This window comes from Leucoraja erinacea, chromosome 12 (genome assembly GCF_028641065.1).
Source record: "Leucoraja erinacea ecotype New England chromosome 12, Leri_hhj_1, whole genome shotgun sequence".
NCBI classification, from domain to species: domain Eukaryota; kingdom Metazoa; phylum Chordata; class Chondrichthyes; order Rajiformes; family Rajidae; genus Leucoraja; species Leucoraja erinaceus.
Window position 1 is genome coordinate 855,647 of NC_073388.1, and position 24,793 is coordinate 880,439.

Consider the following 24,793-nt stretch of genomic DNA (forward strand, 5'->3'; position numbering starts at 1 on the left):
ACTCTCTCACATTTTCCTTGTATGTCTTCACCTACATCGCCTGGAACTTTAAGTACAAAGTACAGCAGCAAGTGAAGATGTAAACAACTGAGCAATAGTTCCGTTTTTTGACTTCTCCAAAACTTCCGATGTCAAGAAATACCCCTTTGATGGTTGACCTGCCTCCAGTGTACCAATGACCACATTGGCAACAAATCTCCCCACAGCATCAGTTATCGCATCTATTGAGATCCATATTTTGTTGCATGCAACTTCATCAATGTTGAAGTTGCTGTCAACACAATTTTTCCGTAATGATGACTCGCTTGGTATATTTCCCTAAAAAAACTCAGATTTGTTTTCCAATTTCTAAAGGGGAATTCCAGCATCAATGAATGCGTTGCACAGATCACTCAAAAACTCAGATATGCGATTGGAGCCAGCAATAAATGTTGTGAGGAGACAACCTTGTGTATTTCCTACCTTCTGTTTCTCTGTCAACAACTTGTGCATGGAAATGAAATATTTTTTCTCATGATTCACTGTTTTCTCACATACATTGCAAAACAGCACACAGTTGTTTGTAGAGAATACTAGACTAAGTGGGACCCGTTGGGTCCCAGCATCACATGGGAGGGCTGGACACCCAACACAATATTCCACCTCTCCACCAATTCCAATATTGCTGGCCAGTGGGGGGGGGCTTCCTGTTGCGCTAGTATGAGTGTTGTGGGCCGAAGGTACTGATTTCCAGAGGGCTAGTATGGAGTTTGTGGGCCAAATGGAATTTTGGGCTGGCAGCACAGTCACTGAGGGCTGGCAGCTCAGTCACTGAGGCCTGGCAGTACAATCACTCGGACCTGGCAGGCTGGCGGCTGAGAAACTGCCAGAAATTCTGCCCAAAACAGGTGACAGACTGTAAGAGAGAAGCGGGAAGAAGGTGGACTGAATGGATTATTGGGCTGGCAGTTCAGTCACTTACAGCTGGTGGGCTGGCAGTTCACTAACTCATGGCTCGTGGGCTGGCAGTGCAGTCACTCACGCCTGGTACGCTAGCAGTTCACTCAGTCACCCCACCTACCTTCACCACCCCCCTCCCCCACTCTGCTCCTTGCCATTCCCCTCCCAGCCACACATTCAGTGCATCTCCAAACAACCTCCCCCCATGCACTCTTAGTGGCTCTCCCACAGAGCAGCCATTCCTGTCTATTAGGTTCTATTGTGATGAAGAACACACAGCATTAAAAGTGCAAAAAAGTTTTATTAAAGTTTAAAACATTGGTACACTCTCACCAAATCATTCCATTTTTTACAGGGTGTGGACTTGACTTTAAGCATTTTTGATGCTTGCAAGGGTAGACCCTACAGGAGCGGGGATGCAGACCTCTACAGGCAGGCCAAGTACAAGCTAAGAAGAGGAATCAGAGCTGCCAAGGAAAGGTACTCTGAGAGGTTGAGGTGCAAGTTCTCAGCAAATTACTCTTCTTCAGTGTGGAAGGGCTTGCAAGAAATCACAAGCTACAAGAGGAAAACCCCTTGCTCCTTGGACAATCGTCAGCTGACCAACGACCTGAACGAGTTCTACTGCAGTTTCGATAAACAGAAAAGACTGGACCCTTCCCCACCTACTCCTTCCCAATCACCACTTCACACCTACTTAAAGCATGACTCCAGTTTGCAAAGACTGGACCCTTTCCCATGCACCCCTCTTCAATCACCACTGAACACCCACTTACAGCCAGGTGTTTGCCCCGGTGGTGTAAATGTTCTTGTAAGTAAGTTACGTTAAAAACAGCAAAAAAGGCTGATTTAGGCACTCAATCGTGAAAAAAGGCATATCCTACTGAAATCATCAAAAAAGGCATGAAAAGGCACTTATGGCAAAATCCTGGCTCTACTCATCACATAATTGAATCAGTTATACAGTGTGAAACAGGGTCATTCGGCCCAACTTGCCCACAAAACACTCAACAGTCAATGGTCAATTGTGCTTGTTATTCTCACATTTGTTACTTGTGAGCACATTGAAATTATGTTCCTTCTACACTAGTCCTCCTTGCCTGTGTTTGACCCATATCCATCCTAACCTGTCCTATCCATGTACCTGTCTAAATGTTTCTTAAACATTGCAATAGTACCAGCCTCAACTATCTCTTCCGGCAGCTTGTTCCATACACCCACCACACTTTGTGTAGAAAATCTTACCCTTCAGATACCTATAAAATCTTTCCCCCTTCACCTTAAACCTATGTCCTCTGGCACTTGATTCACATACTCTGGGCAAAAGATTCTGTGCATCTACCCAATCTATTCCAATTATGCTTTTACACACCTCTATATGATCATTATGCACCTGAATAGGTTAATTGTACACCTCCATATGATCATTATACACCTCTATAGGATCATTATACACCTCTATAAGATCAGTCCTTTATCAAAACTAAATTCAAGATGCATCGTAGCGGCTCGTCATGACAGCCGTAGGTATTCAGGGCATCAGGTAAGTCAGGACGTTTTTTCCAGCCTGATATAAAATGTCCACGAGTAAAACAATAGTCGGGAGGATGCCCCGAGTACCTACGGCTGGTTTATAATATATCTACGGACTCCTACGGATCCGTTACGAACATTCTGCGAGTTTGAATCAAGGGGAAAACTCGGGAGAATTTGTGAATTACCTCGTAAAGTGGGAACCAATTTGCTCAGTGGAATATTTAGAACTGTCTGCAATCTGAACAAATTACGCCTCTCATCATTTATTTGTCCCCCATATCTGTAGAGTCTTGATGACAAACCAATGTTTTCTATATTTTATTGAACAATTACCACCTACGACACATTACCCTGGATTTCACGCTCAATGTAACGGATGACTTTGACTTGTACCGTCTGTGGAATGAGGTGCTGCCCATTGATGAAAATGTGTGTAAATACTATGTGCATGAGTTGCATGGAATATTGTACTCTATGGAGCACCTTCGCAACATGTGGGAAGGTGCAATGCATTTCTGCAGGAAAGACAACTCTCTTTTGGTGTTTCTCATGTATTGAGATACATTGCGCTGCACAAGCAAAAGTAAGAAAAACATCAGACCACAATATTTGCATTTCTATTGAGGTTTTATCTTGAATAATCAGAAGGCACAGATATGTATTGATGAGAGAAATATTTGGAATAGTGTATGTTAATCACAGAGCGTTTTTGAATACATCAGATCGGTAACATACATTGTGCTGAAAATCAGAATTAATACAGTTCATTAGTTCCTGGAGCAGAATTAGGCCATTCGTCCCATCAAGTCTATTCCACCATTCAATCATGGCTGATCTATCTTTCCCATTCAACAAGTGTCAAATGGGCATTTACAAGTAATTTTTAAAGCTACGCAAGGCCATTATTTTTACACAATGCAATTTCTTTCAATAATTCATCATATTATGTCATGTTATCTATTGATATTTCTGTGATAAATTTATGTTCTTTACCCATGTTAATGAAAATGTCAAAAGATTGTTTATTTGTGTTGCATAGTTATTGTCTGTACAATTATTAGTTTTACCCCCATCACCGTGTGTTAATATCAAACTCTAAAGGGAGAACAAACTAAAATTGTTTTAGCATTTTTATAGTTCTTCAATTATTCTCAATGGCTTTCAAGGTTTTTAAAAACCATAACAGCGTCCTGCATGTGGATGTGCCTCACATATAGGTAAGGATTCTTTAGTAATTTCTGTGATTGAGGCTTCTTCATCAATGTGATGCAAGGGAACTTCAACACGCACTGCCCTCCGTATACAAGACCTTGCCTATGGCCACTGGGCCAACTTCCTGAAGTGCAATCCATTCCTACACCCGATTGGTGAAAAGTCACAGGTCAACGAGACAAGAACCTAGCTGGGAAACTCTGACCCACATTAAACCTCAGAGGTTTGTAGGGATGGTGAATATGCATTGTCCAATCATTTGTGTGCTTTACTACACTTATTTTGTGCTAAAAATCCCCAGCGTTTCAGCTGCATTTTCTGGCTGTCAAATTGGCTGCTAACTGTAAGGTGCTGTTGGTTGGTACCTTGCAATGGCGGATGGCAGCACTTTCATATGAAGAAAGACTGGATAGACTCGGCTTGTACTCGCTAGAATTTAGAAGATTGAGGGGGGATTTTATAGAAGCTTACAAAATTCTTCAGGGGTTGGACAGGCTAGATGCAGAAAGATTGTTCCCGATGTTGGGGAAGTCCAGAACAAGGGGTCACAGTTTAAGGATAAGGGGGAAATCTTTTAGGACCGAGATGAGAAGAACATTTTTCACACAGAGAGTGGTGCATCTCTGGAATTCTCTGCCACAGAAGGTAGTTGAGGCCAGTTCATTGGCTGTATTTAAGAGGGAGTTAGATGTGGCCATTGTGGCTAAAGGGATCAGGGGGTATGGAGAGAAGGCAGGTACGGGATACTGAGTTGGATGATCAGCTATGATCATATTGAATGGCGGTGTAGGCTTGAAGGGCCGAATGGCCTACTCCTGCACCTATGTTCTATGTTTCTATATATAACAGGTAGGTGCAGCCTGTGTGAAGTTTGCATGGTTTTCATGTGACCATGTGGGTTTTCTCCGGGTGCTCAGGTTTCTACCCATAAAGACGTGTAGGATTGTAGGTTAATTGGCCTCTGTAAAATATCCTCTAGTGTGGAGTGAGTGGATGAGAGAGTGCGGTAAAGTCGATCTAGTGTGAAACTGTGATCAATGGTCGGGGTGGAGTTGGTGGGCTGAGGGACCTGTTTCCATGCTGTATCTCTACACTGAAAGTTCACAAAACTGTGCCTTCTATAGGCCCATGCTGAATAACATTTCACCTTGATTGTTACAGAGCTTCTGAATTTCTGGAAGTACCACCTGTACATCTCACTGGTGGTTCCTGGTCATCATAAATATACTATCACTCTTGTATTTATCCAGCAAGATTTGGCATTAGACTTCTTCAATCTATTGACTTCTTTCAATCTATTGAAAGTAAGCATGCAGGTACAGCAGGCAGAGAAGAAAGCTACTGGCATGTTGGCCTTCATTGTGTGAGGATTTGGTTTAGGAGCAAGGAGATCCTACTGCAGTTGTACAGGGCCCTTGAGAGACCACACCTGGCGTATCGTGTGCAATTTTGGTCTCCTAATTTGAGGGAGGACATTCTTGCTCTTAAGGGAGTGCAGAGTAAGTTCTCGAGGTTAATATCCGGGATGGCAGGACTGTCATATGAGGAAAGATTGGAAAGACTGCGCTTGTATTCACTGGAGTTTAGAAAACTGAGAGGGGATCTTATAGAAACATATACAATTATAAACGGACTGGACAAGCTAGATGCAGGAAAAATGTTCCCAATGTTGGGGGAGCCCAGAACCAGGGGATAAAGGGGAGACCATTTAAAACTGAGAGGAGAAAAAACGTTTTCACCCAGAGAGTTGTGAATTTGTGGAATTCGCTGCCACAGAAGGCAGTGGAAGCCAATACACTGGAGGAATTTAAAAGAGTTAGATAGAGCTCTTGGGGCTCGTGGAATCAAGGGGAATGTGGAGAAGGCAGGCACGGGTTACTGATTGTGGATGATCAGCCATGATCATCATGAATAGTGGTGCTTGCTTGAAGGGTCAAAAGGCCTCCTCCTGCACCTATTTCCTATGTTTCTTTGTTTCCATGCATGGCGGTGCTGGCTCAAAGGGCCGAATGGCCTACTCCCACACCTATATTCTATGTATCTATGACTACAACATAAAAGGAACTCGATTAATTGAAAGACGTAAATCATGTTTGATGGTGGCATTTAAAGGGCCTTTGGATAGGCACCTGGATGTGCAGACAGTAGAGAGACATGGATCATGTACTGACAAATGAGATCAGTTGAACTTGGCGTAACGTTGGCATTATTCGAAGGGCCCATTCCTGTGCTGTCCCCTTCTATGTTCAAGTTTCAAACGCTACCCTCACCACCCTCTCCGCACTCTCTGTCAGATCCTTCAGCACATCTCTCAGGATCTTGAAGGTCATGAGGAATGATGAACCTGCTCCAAAAATGGAGCCAATGACTGGGACAATGTCGAGAGCTAGTTCCAGGGCTGACACAGTAACAGCCGCGACTCCCCAACCTACCCTCGTAATGACATCTGGAGTTATTTCTCCCAGCAGGGGACTTTTAGCCGCGGCTTTCAGCTCTTCCACGGATTTACCTGTTCTGTTGGCCAGTCGATGAAGAGAAGCATCATCAAGACCCAGGCATTTCCGGAACTGGACGATTGCTCCAATCAATATCCCAATGTCACAAGCGAGAGAGACTCCAGGGACTGGGATGGCCCCAACTAATCCCGAGATGGTCGCCAATGCCCAGATCCCCTTCTTCAGCAACTCACTTTTCTTCTGAACAATCTCCACGCTGAGGTTGGGAAGGGCCAAGACAAAGATCCTTTTCTTTATGTTTGGTAAATCACCTTCCAGTGCTTCATTTAACTCAGCAAAATCATACTGATCCTGTTTAAAACTGGATATCAGGAATACGGTGGGATCAGGGATCCCGACATTCCCCAACGTACTGACGCAGTCACTCCGGATCTTTTCCAATTCCTTGTTTTCATCAAATGTCTTCCGTTCCTTCCGCACAGCATAAAGGTCAGCGTCAATCTTAGAGCGGACAAAATAGAACTTCTTCCCCAGCCGCTTAATCTCCGTGGCAAGTTTTGCATCATTCTCTTTGAATCGACCAGCTGACACTATGATGAAGAAATCATATTTTTTAAATTGCATTTTCCTCAGGTAGGAACCCGCGGTGAATTGTGGGGATCCGGTCCCCGGCAGGTCCCAGTAGCGGACATTGGGCAGAGTGGGATGTGGGTATCCGGTGGGCACCTTTGTAGTTTCCGTGGTCCCAACCGCAGCCGCTCCCTCATCTTCGCTACGAAGCCCTCTCATGGCGTTGATGAGGGTGGATTTTCCTGTACCCGTCTCTCCCGTCACGGCGATGTTCAGCTCAGTGTTGTCCAGTTCTTTGATCTTATTCTGTATCAAAGGTTGAACCTTTTCCACACCTCCCGTTTCAAAGTCGGACTTCAGTTTGCTGAGCTCTTCCTGTGTGAAGAATGTGGGGGTCTCAGACTGAGCCGCCTGTTGGCTGAAAGGAAACATGTGTTAGAACATGATTGAATGGAACCATGATAATTTCCAGTTGAAATAGCATCGAAATACATTGCACATTGCATCATTACCAGATATCCTCATGTCAACCTGACCTATTGATTACACAACATGCTAAACAAAGCTTTTTTCACTGTACTCTGTACACATGCACAATGATAAGGCTAAGTATAGTTATGGTTGATATGCTTTTCCTGCAACAGAACAAAGTGCAACAGATAATCTGTACAGAGTGAGATTCTGGAATGTGCCTGGGTATGGATCAGTTGATGGTGGAGACATGAGGGACTGCAGATGTTGGAATCTAGTGTAAAACAGCAATGCCAGAAGACGTCAGTAGGTCAGGCAGCATGTATGGAAGCAAAAGGAAGATGGACATTTTGGGTCGAGGCTGCACCAGTCCCACTTAGTTCCTCCTGCAGTTTGTTCATTTGTTGCTGTTAGTCAATATACTTTGACTGTGAATAGCCACCCTTGCTTTAACTCATGGAATTGCTGATCTTGGTCTCATTACAGGAAGCCCAGCCACTCGACACATGCCGCCTGACCGGCCGAGCTTCTCCAGATATTGGTGTCTCCCTGATCAATCGATACCTGTCCCCAAACACATTACAGAAGCTGCTGCCCTTCCACATCGGGCCAACTAATCCTTCCCGTACCACTTCCCTCCGTTCACCTGCATGTCTTCACTCTGTAATATCCACTCACTCCAAGAAGGCCTCCACTTACATGGCCCTGTATGTTCCCAGGTTTAGGTGTTGGGGTCAAGTTGGTGAAGTGAGGTTTGGGTAGAGTCAAAGAACAGTTGCTTTGTGAGGGTACATCTGCTCAAGAAGGGGAGCGTTTAAATGTGTTTCTCATACAAAGAATGCATCTATCTGTAATGAAGGGAATCGGAAGGATCTTGACAAACAATGAACAGAGCAAAGTGGCTCCACAACCCGTCGACTAATGCAAAGCTCTGTGGTCTAAGTACATCCAGTCATGAATAGGTTGCAGAAGGTGATAGAGGCTTTCACAACATGCCCAGTCTCAACTAAAGAAGAATGAATTGTCAGATTGTCAGAGTGCCTGCGCCAACACAGAACACAGCCATAGAATCGTAGAAGGATCCAACACAGAAACAGGCCATTCAGCCCAAGTCGTCCCTGTTAACAGGATGCCAACCAGGGCTAATCCCTTTCACCCACGTCTGGGCCATATCCCACTAACCTTTCCAATTGCTGTCTGTGTTAAATGCCTTTATACCACCAGGGGGCGCCGCACGGTGGCTGCCTCGCCAATGGGCCATCTTTGTCTTTTTCATCCTTTGTCTTTTTAGTTTGTTGTAAAATGTATCTTTTAGTTTATCTTTAGTTTGTGTATTTGTGGGGGGTGGTGGGGGAAACTTGTTTATCTCTTTCCTCAATGGAGACTTTCACAAAGCATTTGAAAATGTCCCACATAGGAGATTAGTGGGCAAAATTAGGTCACATGGCATTGGGGGTAGAGTGCTGACATGGATAGAGAAGTGGTTGGCAGACAGGAAACAAAGAGTAGGGATTAACGGGTCCCTTTCAGAATGGCAGGCAGTAACTAGTGGGGAACCGCAAGGCTCGGTACTGGGACCGCAGTTATTTACAATATACATCAATCATTTGGATGAAGGGATTCAAAGTAAGATTAGCAAATTTGCAGATGACACAAAGCTAGGGAGCAGTGTGAACTGTGAGGAGGATGCTATGAGAATGCAGGGTGACTTGGGACAGGTTGGGGGAGTGGGCAGATGCATGGCAGATGAAGTTTAATGTGGATAAATGTGAGGTTATCCCCTTTGGTAGAAAAAACAGGAAGGCAGATTACTATCTAAATGGCGTCAAGTTGGGAAAAGGGGAAGTACAATGGGATCTGGAGGTCCTTTTTCATCAGTCTATGAAAGTAAGCATGCAGTTGCAGCAGGCAGTGAAGAAAGCGAATGGCATGTTGGCCTTTATAACAAGAGGAATCGAATATAGGAGCAAAGAGGGCCTTCTGCAGTTGTACAGAGCCCTAGTGAGACCACACCTGGAGTATTGTGTGCAGTTTTGGTCCCCTAACTTGAGGAAGGACATTCTTGCTATTGAGGGAGTGCAGGATAGGTTTGCAGGTTAATTCCCGGGATGGCGGGACTGTCATATGCTGATAGAATGGAGCAGCTGGGCTTGTACACTCTGGACTTTAGATATATGATTGTTTAGGGTTTGGACACGCTAGAGGCAGGAGACTTGTTCCCGATGTTGGAGGAGTCCAGAACCAGGGGCCAAAGTTTAAGAATAAGGAGTAAGCCATTTAGAACGGAGATGAGGAAACATTTTTTCTCACAGAGAGTGGTGAGTCTGTGGAATTCTCTGCCTCAGAGGGTGGTGGAGGCAGGTTCTCTGGATGCTTTCAAGAGAGAGCTAGATCGGGCTAAAATTTTTTTAAAAAGTCAGGGGATATGGGGAGAAGGCAGGAACAGGGTACTAATTGGGGATGATCAGCCAGGATGATATTGAATGGCGGTGCTTGTTCGAAGGGCCGAATGGCCTACTCCTGCACCTACTGTCCATTGAGATGCAACTCTTTCCATGTCGTATCTCCGTCTGCACTGCAGCCTAGCATCGTGAAGTTGTCGGCCTCTGCTTTGGGATTTCTAGACTCCAAAACCATGGAGCCTGCGGACTTTACCATCTTGGAGCGGGCGTTCCAATTGCCAGGAGTCGGCTTTTGTTGCTCCAAGTTGCAAGAGTTCGACCGCCCCAACGTTGGAGCTCGATCTCCAGCTGCGGTTGGTTCGCAGGAGGAAAGGATTAAAGTGGATAAGACTTTATTGCCGTCCATCACAGTGGGGAGTGTGGAGGAGTCACTGTGGTGGATGTTTATATCACATTCGTATATAGTTGTGTGTCTTGTTGCTTTTTAGGTTTGACTGTTCCTCGTTTGTTGCTAAACCCACTTGGCTAATAAATGACGATCGTGTTCCTGTCTCTACCACTTCTCTGACAGCTGGTTCCAAATACCCACCAGTCATCTTTGCCCCTCAACTGGAAACCCTCCAGATTTTAATTACCTGCCCTGTGAAAAAGACAAGTCACCATTCACCATACCGATCGATGTTCCTCATCATTGTATATATCTCTATCTCAACCCGGGGTGATGGGGAGACGGGAGACGGGGTGACGGGGTGATGGGGAGACAGGGTGACAAGGGACAGGGAGACAGGGTGACAGGGTGACGGGGAGACAGGGTGACAGGGTGACGGGGAGACAGGGTGACAGGGAGACAGGGAGACAGGGAGACAGGGTGACAGGGAGACAGGGAGACAGGGTGACAGGGAGAGACAGGGAGACAGGGAGACAGGGAGACAGGGTGACGGGGTGACAGGGTGATGGGGAGACAGGGTGACAGGGAGACGGGGGGTGACAGGGTGATGGGGAGACAGGGTGACAAGGGACAGGGAGACAGGGTGACAGGGTGACAGGGAGACAGGGTGACAGGGGAGACACATGGGACAGGGAGACAGGGTGACAGGGTGACAGGGAGACAGGGAGACATGGGACAGGGTGACAGGGTGACAGGGTGACAGGGAGACAGGGAGACAGGGGACAGGGGAGACAGGGGACAGGGAGACAGGGTGACAGGGAGACAGGGGACAGGGAGACAGGGAGACAGGGAGACAGGGTGACAGGGTGACAGGGAGACAGGGTGACAGGGAGACAGGGAGACAGGGAGACAGGGTGACAGGGAGACAGGGTGACAGGGTGACAGGGTGACAGGGAGAGACAGGGAGACATGGGACAGGGAGACAGGGTGACAGGGAGACAGGGAGACAGGGAGACTGGGTGACGGGGAGACAGGGTGACTGGGAGACAGGGAGACAGGGTGACAGGGTGACAGGGAGACAGGGTGATGGGGAGTCAGGGTGATGGGGAGACAGGGTGACGGGGAGACAGGGTGACAGGGTGACGGGGTGACAGGGAGACAGGGTGACGGGGAGACAGGGTGACAGGGTGACAGGGAGACAGGGTGACAGGGGAGACAGGGTGACTGGGTGACTGGGAGACAGGGTGACTGGGAGGACAGGGAGACAGGGTGACAGGGTGACGGGGAGACAGGGTGACGGGGAGAGAGAGGGTGACAGGGTGATGGGGAGACAGGGTGACAGGGTGATGGGGAGACAGCGAGACAGGGTGACAGGGAGACAGGGTGACAGGGAGACAGGGTGACAGGGAGACAGGGTGACAGGGTGATGGGGAGACAGGGTGACAGGGAGACAGGGGACACAGGGTGACAGGGTGCGGCATGTCTGGACCTACCTGGAACTGCTTCCTCCCATTTCTGATCTCTGTGTCTCGCTGCCGGCCTGTGTGATGATCCAGTGATCCCGGCGCTGTGCTGAGGTGAGGTCGGTGATCAGAGCTCCTCTTTGTCCGTGGATGTGTCAGTCTGCTCCTTCAACAGGAAAGTAGTGAGAGAGTGAGTGATGGTTTGTTCTATACCAGAAATCCCTGAGGCTATTGGGAAAATCACCCTTAATCAGGATGGGTTTCATGCAATCTACTGAAAATGGACCAATACGTGCTGGGGTTTAGAAGGATGAGGGGGACCTCATTGAGACTTACCAAAAACCTGTCTAGTGGATGTGGACAGGATGTTCCCACTAGTGGGAGAATCTTGGGCCCAATGTCATAGCCTCAGAACTAAAGGACATTCCTTTAGGAATAGGAATTTATTTTAGTTCGAGGCTGGTGAATCTGTGGAAATCAATGCCACTGAAGGCTGTGGAGGCCAAGTCAATGGATTTCTCCAAGGCAGAGATACATTCTTCATTCGTTATGGGTGTAAGGGGATATGGGGAGAAGGCAGAGAATGGGGTTAGGAGGGAGAGATAGATCAGCCATGGGAGATGGTGGAGTAGGCTTGATGGGCCGAATGGCCTAATTCTGCTCCTTTCACTTATGAACCTGTGTACAGCGGGGATGTCTCACCCCACCTTCCTCAACCTGACAGCAGGAGGTTTGGAGAATTGAGTCTCCCCATCCCCAGAGAAGGAGGACTTGTTGAACACAGAGACTGGTAGTGAATGGAGATGGGGGAAATTCAAGGTCTCTGTAGGTCGGTCTACAGAAGTAGTCTGTAAATCGGTCAGTACTTTGAAACGGTGACTGACAACCTCATACAATAACTGGCTCGTGTGTAACTGGAAACGCTGTAACTATCCCCTTGTTAAAACAGTGTCTTGGACTGGAAATCCCTGTTACATCCATCTCTGTACCACCCACTCCTCTGACATCAGTCTAAAGGGTCTCAACCCGAAAGGTCACCCATTCCTTCTCCCCAGAGATACTGCCTGTCCCGCTGAAGTACTTCAGCATTTTGTGTCTAAACTGAAACATCTGATAGACAACAATGTTACCTGTGGCAAATTCACCACCATCAACATGTGGCAGAAAAAGGATGGCAGGGACTAGTTGGGCCGAATGGTCTATTTCTGTACAGTAAATGTTACCACTAACAGAGATCAATCAAAATGATCAGGTACTGAAACAATGCCCAGGACCAGGGGATCACAGTTTAAGAATAAGGCCATTTAGGACTGAGATGAGGAAAAACTTTTTCACTCAGAGAGTTGTGAATCTGTGGAATTCTCTGCCACAGAAGGCAGTGGAAGCCAAATTTACTGGATGTTTTCAAGAGAGTTGGATTTAGCTCTAATGGGCTAAAGAAATCAAGGGACATGGGGTGGAAAAAGCAGGAACGGGGAACTAATTTTAGATGATCAGCCATGATCATATGGAAGGGCGGTGCTGGCTCGAACCGCCTACTACTGCAAATATGTTGCTGTTTCTATGATTCTAACGTGGCTCCGAGAGAGGGTTGATATTCTGCAGGGGGGTCCCGGGCCCGGAGACAAGTGTCAGAGAGGGGCAGATCATCCACTCAGTCTCCTCACCGCCCACAGGAGGCCGCGGGGCTGGAGTTTGTGCCGCTCTGGTTGTAGCGGATGTTAAAGAGTCCAGTGACAACAGCGGCCGCCTTCTCTCAGTGAGTGCCGGAACAACCAGACGGACTAGTAACGTGACAACAAACGCCAGCGGCCACTCGCTAATCCCCTATCATGTTTACGAATCTATTTGCAATGTATTGAGTGCAACGCCCGCTCTCTGAAACCGCTCCCATTCAGAGAGAATCTGAAGGACAAACAAAGGGTGTTTTGCTGCTGCTGTTAAGTTTCGATTCGCCCAAAACTTCAAGCCCAGACCATGCCGGAAGTAGAGAGCCGCGCTGGTGAAGGAGGGGGAGGGGAGACTTTACACAAGTAAGGCTCAAGTGTTGCCGGAGTTGTTCCGTCTATTGTGGGATCCAGTCGCTTTGCAGCAGATCACACGGAGAGCTGACGGGGAGAACATTGCTGCCTTTACAGTGTGGCTCCATCTAACGTGACACCGTCGCGCTGAGAACTCGCCTCAGTTTGTCCTTCAACCGCTTGTTCCTACCTGTACTCCTTGCAGGTGGACGCTGGAGGGGAAAGGTGAACACAACAAGCAGTGTGTGGCTCGCTCCTTCTCTCCTTCTCTCCTTCTCTCCTTCTCCCCCTTCCCGTTCGCTTTCGGTTTCGGTTGCTATTGTTCTCTCTCTCTATCTCCGCCTCACTCACCCACTCTCTCTCTCACACCCAGTAGCGTTCATGTGATTGGCCGCATGTTCCTACATGAACCAATTGCAATAATGCGCCTGTTTGAAGCTGGGATCTTTGGTTTGAAATTCCTGGGGATTTGGGTAACATAGAAACATAGAAATTAGGTGCAGGAGTAGGCCATTCGGCCCTTCGACCCTGCACCGCCATTCAATATGATCATGGCTGATCATCCAACTCAGTATCCCGTATCTGCCTTCTCTCCATACCCTCTGATCCCCTAAGCCACAAGGGCCACATCTAACTCCCTCTTAAGCATAGCCCATGAACTGGCCTCGACTAACCTCTGTGGCAGAGAGTTCCAGAGATTCACCACTGTCTGTGTGAAAAAAAGTTCTTCTCCTCGGTTTTAAAGGATTTCCCCCTTATCCTTAAACTGTGACCCCCTTGTCCTGGACTTCCCCAACATCGGGAGCAATCTTCCTGCATCTAGCCTGTCCAACCCCTTAAGAATTTTGTAAGTTTCTATAAGATCCCCTCTCAATCTCCTAAATTCTAGAGAGTATAAACCAAGTCTATCCAGTCTTTCTTCATAAGACAGTCCTGACATCCCAGGAATCAGTCTGGTGAACCTTCTCTGCACTCCCTCTATGGCAATAATGTCCTTCCTCAGATTTGGAGACCAAAACTGTATGCAATACTCCAGGTGTGGTCTCACCAAGACCCTGTACAACTGCAGTAGAACTTCCCTGCTCCTATACTCAAATCCTTTTGCTATGAAAGCCTACATACCATTCGCTTTCTTCACTGCCTGCTGCACCTGCATGCCTACTTTCAATGACTGGTGTACCATGACACCCAGGTTTCGCTGCATCTCTCCTTTTCCTAGTTGGCCACCATTTAGATAATAGTCTACTTTCCTGTTTTTGCCACCAAAGTGGATAACCTCACATTTATCCACATTATACTGCATCTGCCAAACATTTGCCCACTCACCCAGCCTATCCAAGTCACCTTGCAGTCTCCTAGCATCCTCCTCACAGCTAACACTGCCCCCCCAGCTTAGTGTCATCCGCAAACTTGGAGATATTGCCTTCAATTCCCTCATCCAGATCATTAATATATATTGTAAATAGCTGGGGTCCCAGCACTGAGCCTTGCGGTACCCCACTAGTCACTGCCTTACACATCTTTCCCTCGGGAACGGCTTCATTCCCTCTGACACCAGGCCTTCCATTAGCCACGATTGATTGGTGGAGTAGACTTGATCACAAGGGCAAAAGTGATCGGAGTAAAATTAGGCCATTCGGCCCATCAAGTCGACTCCACAATCATACCTGATCTATCTCTCTCCCCCCTAACTCCATTCTCCTGCCTTCTCCCCATAACCTCTGACACCTGTGGTAATCACAAATCTGAGGATATGACCTCTAGTCCTAGACTCTCCCAATAATGGAAACATCCTCTCCACATCCACTCTATCCAAGCCTTTCACTATTCTGTATGTTTCAATGAGGTTCCCCTTCATCCTTCTAAACTCCAGCGAATACAGGCCCAGCGCTGACAAACTCTCGCCGTACGTTAGCCTACTCGTTCGTGGGATCATTCATGATGGGCTGAATGGCCTAATTGTGCACCTATCACTTCTGACCACATGAGCTTAGAACGGGAGCATCTTTGCTTCACCAGATGTCGTTGATATTGTTGACCAAAGTTGTCCGCTGCCTCTAGGCTCCTAATGCAAAGCCCAGTGCAAGGACGGAGTGTGTCTGCAAGAAGACACGTGTCCCTCTCTCCCTGAAGCCCCTTTAATATTGCAACACATACTTCATATTGTTCCCCATCACACTATTAATGCAGAGATAGATCGATTCTTGATCAGTACGGGTGTCAGAGGTTATGGGGAGAAGGCAGGAGAATTGGGTTAGGATGGAGAGATTGATCAGCCATGATTGAAAGGTGGAGTAGCCTTGATGGGCCGAATGGCCTAAATCTGCTCCTATCACATGATCTTGTGACTAATTGTCAAAGGAATTTAGTTAATTTGTTATGTGCTGGCTCTGGAAAGGGTCCAGAGGAGGTTTACAAGAGTGATCCCAGGAATGAGTGGGTTAACCTATGATGAGAGTTTGTCAGCACTGGGCCTGTACTCACTGGAGCGTAGAAGAATGAGGGGGACCTCATTGAAACATAGCGAATAGTGAAAGCCCTTGGATAGAGTTGATGTGGAGAGGATGTTTCCACGAGTGGGAGAGTCTAGGATGAGAGGTCATAGCCTTAGAATTAACAGAAGGTAGACAAAAAACTGCTGGAGAAACTCAGCGGGTGAGGCAGCATCTATGGAGAGAAGGAATAGGCGATGTTTCGGGTCCAGGCCTTTCCTCAGACTGATGTCAGGGGAGGAGGTGGGACAAATATAGAATGTGGTCGGAAACAGTAAGACTCGTGGGAGAACTGGGAAGGGGAAGGGGATGGGGAGAGAAAGCAAGGGTTAACTGAAGTTAAAGGACATTCTTTTAGGAAGGATATGAGGATACGTTTATTTAGTCAGATGATGGTGAATCTGTGGAAATCTTTGCCACAGAAGGCTGTAGAAGCCAAGTCAGTTGATATATTTCAGGCAGAGATAAATAGATTTTTGATTAGTACAGGTGTCAGAGGTTATGGGGAGAAGGCAGGAGAATGGGACTAGGAGGGAGAGATAGATCACCCATGTTTGAATGGTGGAGTAGACTTGATGGGCCGAAAAGCCTAATTCTACTCCAGTCACTTATGACCTGATGACATTATTTAGATAGTGGCTTTATCTGTTGTCACATGTGCAGAGACCAGGTGAGATGCTTGTTATGCGTGCGATCCAGTCTAATCGTACTCTAGCTGTGGACAGTAGGTTGTGTGCTGGAGTGGGGTTGGGCCTGGTCCAGCGTGATGCCATTGTCTCCTTCCACCAGCGATCCATGCAGCTGCCTACGGGCACCGCTCCTACGCTGCTCCATTCACTTACTTGACTGGTTGTGCAGGATCTCTCCCTTCTCAAGCCACCTGTTCTGTGCGCTCAGTTTAACAGTCGTTGCCCCCGGGTTTTGACAGCTTGTGCACCTTCCTGTTTCCACAACTTAATGGTACAAGAGTTTGTTGTTGCCTAGTGTTACGCCAATGTCCCTCTTACAGGGCGCAGGAAGGCATGGGGGGCAAAATGTCCTTTGGCACTTTGGCCTTCATCAGTCAGAGTATTGAGTATAGAGGTTGGAGGGTCACGTTGCTGTTGTATAAGACGTTGGTGAGGCCACATTTAGAATATTGTGTTCAGTTTGGGGCACCATGTTATAGGAAAGATGTCGTCAAGCTGGAAAGGGTGCGGAGATTTATGATGATGTAGCCAGAACTCAAGGGCCTGAGGTATAAGGAGCAGTGGAGCAGGCTGGCACTCTATACCTGGGAGCGCAGGAGGATGAGAGGTACAAAATATACGTACTTGTTACAGAATTATGTACAAAATTGTCAGAGGGATGGATCGGGTAAACGCATGGAGACACACGCCCAGTATAGGGGAGTCGAGAACGAGGGGACATAGGTTTAATGTGAGGGGAATGAGTTACCAGAGGAAGCTATAGAACGGGGTGAAATTGTGACTTTAATAAATATTTGGACAGATGTATGGATCAGAAGGGTTTATGGGTCATGAACTAAATACAGGAGAATGGGTCCAGAGCATAATGGCAGCTTGATAGTATGGATGTGATGGGCCGAAGAGCCTAGTCACGTGTTGTCCAGCCACATGGCTCTATATCAGGTGTTTCTAAACTAATTTTGGACTATCATGTACGTGCAGGTTTGTACTCTACATTTGGATCGGTGTTCACAACTCAAAATAGTCTCAAATCCATCATTCCAGTTGTGATGAGGGGATTGAATCCCTAATGCCAGCTCTGTTTCCCTCCCCTGACCTGTTGAGTAATTCTTACCAAAGATAGACACAAAAAGCTGGAGTCAATCATCGGGACAGGCAGCATCTCTGGAGAGAAGGAATGAGTGACGTTTCAGGGCAAGAACCTTGTTCCGTTTTCGTGGCTGAAGCCTCCACAAATTCCACATGAAGTGACTGGGGACAGTGGGGACTCACCTGTACGGGCAGACAGCACTGATGTACATCAGCTCAGTGCCAGGAAAGCTGCAGTCTCCACCATCGCCTGCAGGTGGCAGGTGTCACCCACTCAGCTCCACTGGGGCAAGTGCCCAGAATGCGAATTGTTTATGTTTGGACATCCAAGAGCAAAGGGAACATAGAAACGTAGACAATAGGTGTAGGAGGAGGCCATTCGGCCCTTCGAACCAGCACCACAATTCAATATGATCATGAATCAGTACCATGTTCCTGCTTTCTCCCCATATCCCTTGATTCCGTTAGCCCCAAGAGCTATATCTAACATCCCCCACATCAGATTGGGTTTTGTAAACATAACACTTTAATGATCAAATCCTCAATAAATGTCCACGTGACCAGATTCCCCAAACATGTGGGAACCCCATTTCCCACATTACTGCTTCAGTACAAACCAAAGACAAGGCCTGTGTGTAGTCTTCCACTTCATGGCGATGACAGCAGATACTGACCCCCTTGACGTGACACAGAATAGTTATTTAGAGATACAGCATGGAAACAGGCCATTCGGCCCAACTAGTCGAGGGCGACCATCGATCTCACCTTCACACTAGTTCTAAGTTATCCCACTTTCTCGCCCACTCCCTACGTACTAGGGGTAATTTACAGAGACCAATCAACCTACAAACCCGCATGTCTTTGGGATGTGGGAGGAGACCGGGACACCCAGAGGGAACCCACACGGTCACAGGGAGACTGTGCTAACTCCACACGGACAAGAACCGATGTCAGGATGGAACTTGTATCACCCGCGCCGTGAATCAGCAGCTCTACCCGCTGTGCCACTGTGCTGCCCCATTCTCAACATCAATGCCCGGGTTATAGAACTGGGTTGACCACAGTGCCGCACGACCTGGTAGTGATATGTAACCCGTTCCTCCAGGGGAAATATCTGTCTCTATATTCAGCATGTTGAAACACAACCGGATCTCACAAGTTTCACTAACACGGGTCAGCTGCAGTCATTTTAATTTAACGGACGAATACTAAGAGTTCGGCTTTATATAGAACTTTTATTGTGTATATTTGTACTGAAGCAAGCTTGTTAATTAACAATAGATACAACTCTACTTGTCTAAACAGTTTACATGTGTTGACCCATCAACAGAAACAGTATTACATATCATGTCAAAGAGTCACCTGTTGCTGTGCGAGACTAATCTGATTACACACATTCCCCATCAACAAATCAGTTGAAGGGAACAGGGTCCACATTACTACACAAGTACATATTAAACCCCCCAATGTGGCTTATTTTACCATCAGCATTTCCTGCTCAATCAACGAGCTGTATGATCAAAGCTGCAATAGTAATTGTCGGTTACATTAGAAACAACGTTTTCATATAATAACAGAATGCAAAATAATACCAAAATAGTCGTGGTTACAGTTTAGTTTAGTTTAGAGATACAGTGTGGAAACAGGCCTTTCGGCCCACTGATTACAAGTGGCCCATCAATCATCCCGTACACTAGCACTATCCTACACACTAGGGTCAATTTACAATGCTGACAGAAGCCAATTAACACACACACCTGTATGTCTTTGGAGTGTGGGAGGAAACCGTCGCACCCGGTGGAAGCCCATGCACAAACAGACAGCCCCCGTAGTCAGGATTGAACCCGTGTCTCTGGCGCTGTGAGGCAGCAGCTCTACCGCTGCGCCACTGTGCCGCCCACATTCCAGTGGGATGTATTTCAGGCGGGTCATTCTCATCAGTTCTAAATATTCTCCATATCTCTTTGTCTGGAGCTGTAGATGATAGACATGGTCCCAGTTCCCTCACAGAGAGTTGGTCTTCTTGCCGATGTATCTCCACTCCTTCACCTTGGTGAAGATTACTGGGAATAAGACAAGTGACAGGTTCTCAGACACGTTCCCACCTTCCCCCACACTGGAAGTTTCCCGTCCTGGAGAGAAACGTCCTTCCCAGACACTCGCTGCCAGGTACAATCTAATGAAGGCGCTGACTTTCCAGTTCACATTGACACCAAAGTAGATGCATTGGCGTGTTTTGCTGCTGAATGAGAACTGGTTTATTGCTGCTTGTCGGGAAGTTCTGAGGGACACAAACGGGCTGGTAGAATCATAGACAGACACAAAACACTGCAGTAACTCAGCGGGACAGGCAGCATCTCTGGAGAAAAGGAATAGGTGGCAGTTCGGGTCGACACCCTTCTTCGGATTGAGAGTCAGGGGAGAGGGAAACGAGAGATATGGAATGGTACAGAGAACAAATGGATAAAATATATGTAAAAGGACAAATCAAAACAAGGCGCGATGATGAAAGTCAGGTAGAGCCCACAATGGTGCATTGTTGGCTATGGGGAAGGCGGTAACGAGTTATACAAACTGTGGTACTCAACAGGACGATAGTGAAACTATTATGATGTTTCATTAGTGCAGTATAATGTGGATACATTGATAAATGTGAGGTTATCCACTTTGGTGCAAAAACAGGAAAGCAGACTATTATCTAAATGGTGGCCGATTAGGAAAAGGGGAGATGCAACAAGACCTGTGTGTCATGATACACCAGTCATTGAAATTAGGCATGCAGGTGCAGCAGGCAGTGAAGAAAGCGAATGGTATGCTAGCATCCATAGCAAAAGGAGCAGAGAGGTTCTACTGCAGTTGTACAGGGTCTTGGTGAGACCACACCTGGAGTATTACGTACAGTTTTGGTCCCCAAATCTGAGAAAAGCCATTATTGCCATAGAGGGAGTGTAGAGGTTCACTAGATTGATTCCTGGAATGTAAGGACTTTCATATGAAGAAAGACTGGATAGACTCGACTTGTACTCACTAGAGTTTAGGAGATTGAGGGGGGATCTTATAGAAACTTACGATATTCGTAATGGGTTGGAAAGGTGAGATGCGGGAAGATTGTTCCTGATGTTGGGGAAGTCCAGAACAAGGGGTCACAGTTTGAAGCTAAGAGATTAGTATTTTTATTTTCACACAGAGAGTGGTGAATCTGTGGAATTCTCTGCCACAGAACGTAGTTGAGGCCAGTTCATTGGCTATATTTAAGAGGGAGTTAGATGTGGCCCTTGTGGCTAAAGGGATCAGGGGGTTTGGAGAGAAGGCAGGTTCGGGATACTGAGTTGGATGATCAGCCATGATCATATTGAATGGCGGTGCAGGCTCGAAGGGCCGAATGGCCTACTCCTGCACCTATTTTGTATGTTGCTATGATGACGAGAGTGGTGGGGAACGGAGAGAGAGGGGATGCAAGGGTTACTTGATGTTAGACAAATCAATATTCATTCCGCTGAGAGGGGATGTAACACAGAGGGACAGGCAGCATCCCAGAAAGAAGGAATGGGTGACGTTTCATGTCGAGACCCTTGTTCAGTGATAGTCAAGGGAGAGGGAGACATAGATGTATGGAATGGTGAGGTGTGAAAACGAGAGATCAAAGGGGACGCTGCTGAAGAAAATTATAGAATCATAATCATAATCATATTTTTTAGCCAAGCACGTTTTGCAACATACGAGGAATTTCATTTGCCATACAGTTATCATATCAATAAAAAGCAACAGAACACACAAAATACATTTTAACATGAACATCCACCACAGTGACTCCTCCGCATTCCTCACTGTGATGGAAGGCGAGGAAAAGGTCAATCTCTCCATTCCTTGTCCTCCAGCGATTAGGGGCCTCAAACCTTCCGTTGACGGGACGATCTTACTCCCATAGCCGGCGGTGGGCCTTCCTCTTCGGGGCGATCAAGGGACAGACAGACTGTCGGCGAGGCTGCCATCGAAGCAACACCCGGTGGAGAATGTGAATGGGTCATTGTTAACCGAATGGAAGGTGACAAGGAGGCATGCAATCAGTAAAATTCAATCAGGAGGACAGTAAAACCAGTCCGAAAACTAGAATAGGAGAGGGATGGAGAGAGAGGGAAAGCAAGGAGTACTTGACATTGGACTCATTAATATTCATACCGCTGGGGTGTGAGCTGCCCAAACGAAATATGAGATGCTGTTCCTCCAATTTGTGTGTGGCCTCACTGATAGTGGTGGAGGTCGCGGACAGAAAGGTCAGTGTGGGAATGTGAGGGGGGGTTAGAGTAACATAGATCACGTGGGCCTGGGCCGACCAGCGGATAGCTCCAAGCAAACAGCATTTATTCAAAGCATGAAGCTCAGCTCGACGTGAACGGATGGGATGGATACTGGGGCAGAGCGGTTACTCGACGCCATTAGTTATAGCGAGCAACTTATCAGCGGTCTCCACCAGATGGTTCAGCGCATCATTCAGTATCGCGTAGGTCATAGCAAATGATGACGCTGCACCAAACAGGGAACCAATGAATGGGACAAAGTAAAGACCGGCTTCCACGGTTGAAACAGCAGCGAGGGCCGCACCAAATCGCAGCGTTTTTACTATTACAAGTTCAGTTATTTCTCCCAGCAGGTGTGATCCTGCTTTGGTTTTCAGCACTTCCACGGATGTGCCTTTTCTCTCGGCCAATCTGTGGAGACCAGCAGCATCCAGACACAGGTATTCACGGAAATTGTTTATGGCTCCAATCAATATCCCAACGTCACAGGCGGCAGAGAGACCCGGGACCGGGATCGCTCCCACTCCTGCCGCGATGGTCGCCAACATCCAGACCCGTCTCTTCAACACCTCATGTTTCTTCCAAATAATCTCCACACTATCGTTGGGAAGGGACAGGACAAAGACAGATTCCTTCATATTTGGTAAACCAATTGCAAGTGCTTTCATTAACGGAGGGAAATCATACATATTCTTCTTGAAACTGGATATCAGGAACACGGTGGTATCGGGGATCCCGGCATTTTCCAATTTACTGACGCAGTCACTCCGGATCGTTTTCATTTCTGCTTCTTCATCAAATTCCCCCCCTTCCAGCTTCATTGAATAAAGGTCAGTGTCAATCTTAGAGCGGACAAAATAGAACTTCTTCCTTAGCCGCTTAATCTCCTTGGCAAGATTTGCATCATTCTCTCTGAATCGACCAGATGACACTATGATGAAGAAATCGTATTTTTCAAATTGCATTTCCTTCAGGTAGGAACCCGCGGTGAATCGTGTAGTTTCGGTCCCCGGCAGGTCCCAGTAGCGGACATTGGGCAGAGTGGGATGTGAGTATCCGGTTGGCTCCATTGTAGTTTCCGTGGTCCCAACCGCAGCCGCTCCCTTATCTTTTTTAAGAAGCCCTCTCATGGAGTTGATGAAGCTGGATTTTCCTGCACCCGACTCTCCCGTCACGGCGATGTTCAGCTCGGTGTCGTCCAGTTCTTTCAACTTCTTCTCCAGCAGAGATTTAACCTTTTCCACTCCTCCCGTTTCGAAGTCGGACTTCAGTTTGTTGAGCTCTTCTTGTGTGGGGTGTGAAGGGGCCTCAGACTGAGCCGCCTGTTGCCTGAAAGGAAACATGTTCGGTGAAAGTTTCCAGTTGAAATGAAACCAACTGAAATAAAGGACAAGCACCTTCTCTCCCTTTCCCTCTTCTCTTCCCATTGTTCCACCTCGATACACCATTTATCCCACAATCCCACCCTTTCCCCCGTCACCTATATCCATTCATCCAGCTTCCCATTTCACGTCTCTTCTCTTGGCCTAGGAGCGGAATTAGGCCATTCAGCCCATCTATCCCACGAGTTCTCCTTTTCTCAGTCTTTTAATAATAATAATAATAATAAATTTTATTGTCATTGCACATAAGTGCAACGAGATTTGGGTATGCAGCTTCCATCCGACATCCTAACTTAAGTAACTACTAAAATTTAGATTTAGAAACCCCCAAAACATTATTTGTACAAAGAACATTACAACAGTAAAATACTCAAAACAGACTAAAGTGCAGATGTGTCTGTGCGACGTGACCATCCGAGGGAGACAGTCCAGGGGGGCGGGGGGGGGGGGGGCATATTCAGCAGGGCCGGTTGAGAGCCGCTATAGTTCTGGGAAAGAAGCTGTTCCCGAGTCTGGTGTGCGGACGTAGAAGGCCTTGTAACGTCCGCCGGAAGGAAGTAGTTCCGGTCTCCCTTCAATCATCACCCCCCTCCCCCTCCCCCAACATCTATCAACCTATCACTTGCCTGACTTAGTCCTGCCCCCAATCCTCATCCAGTCTCCTCCCTCCAATCACAATCAGAGTGAAGAAGGGTCCCGACCCGAAACGCCACCTGTCCCCCAGAGATGCTGCCTGACCCGCTGAGTTACTCCAGCGCTGTGCTTGAGGTGAGGGAGGAGAGGTGGAGAAGTAACATTGTGTGATGTATCCGGACATACCTGGAGCTGGCATTTCCCATTCTCCTTCTCTGACTATCCTTGTCTCGCCTGTGTGATGATCCAGTGGTCCCAGCACTGCCCGGGGGGGAGAGGTCTGGGCACCGGGGCTCCTCCTTGTCTTCAGTTGTGTGTGTTCTCCTAGAGGAAAGCAGAGAGGTTGCTGGTGGTTCTTTCTGTAACAGAGGTGTATGTGAGACAGCAAAGTATATCCCTCTTAATCAATGTACGTCATTTGGCCCAACTGGTCCGTGCCAACACAATGCCCCATCTATGCTAGTCCCACTTGTTCACAACTGGTCCATACCTTTATAAACATTTTCCATCCATGCCACTGTCCAAATGTACTTTAGATGTTGATATAGTGCCTGCTTCAATTAGTTCCTCTGGTAGCTCGTTGCACAGACCCGCCACCCTCTGAGTAAAAAAAGTTGCCCCTCATGTTCCAATGGAACCTTTCCTCCCTCACTTTAACCCTAAGCCTCTACCACGGGTAAGAGACTGTCGATTCACGCTCAATTTCCTTCATGATATTGCACGCATCTTTCAGATCACCCCTCATCCTCCTG

The 24,793-nt window shown here is 47.2% G+C and overlaps 1 protein-coding gene across 1 annotated transcript; it reads right to left on the minus strand.

The window, feature by feature from the left end:
* Positions 1-3,083: 3,083 nt before the first annotated feature.
* LOC129702400 (uncharacterized) lies at positions 3,084-24,398 on the minus strand. Its single transcript, XM_055644177.1, has 5 exons — positions 24,228-24,398; positions 22,154-23,355; positions 19,737-19,791; positions 11,468-11,593; positions 3,084-7,131 (listed from the first exon to the last, which is right to left on the minus strand). Exons 1-5 carry the CDS (start codon positions 24,245-24,247, stop codon positions 5,934-5,936), a joined length of 2,601 nt encoding a protein of 866 aa, XP_055500152.1. The 5' UTR covers positions 24,248-24,398; the 3' UTR covers positions 3,084-5,933.
* Between the last annotated feature and the right edge of the window lie 395 nt (positions 24,399-24,793).

Coding starts and splice junctions, on each gene's coding strand:
- LOC129702400 (XM_055644177.1), bottom strand. CDS start 24,247: ATGGGAAATGCCAGCTCCAG. Junction 19,792..22,153: donor TATAACTAATGGCGTCGAGT/AACCGCTCTGCC, acceptor TCTTATTCCCAG/TAATCTTCACCAAGGTGAAG. Junction 11,594..19,736: donor GGCAAGAAGACCAACTCTCT/GTGAGGGAACTG, acceptor AGGAGCAGACTG/ACACATCCACGGACAAAGAG.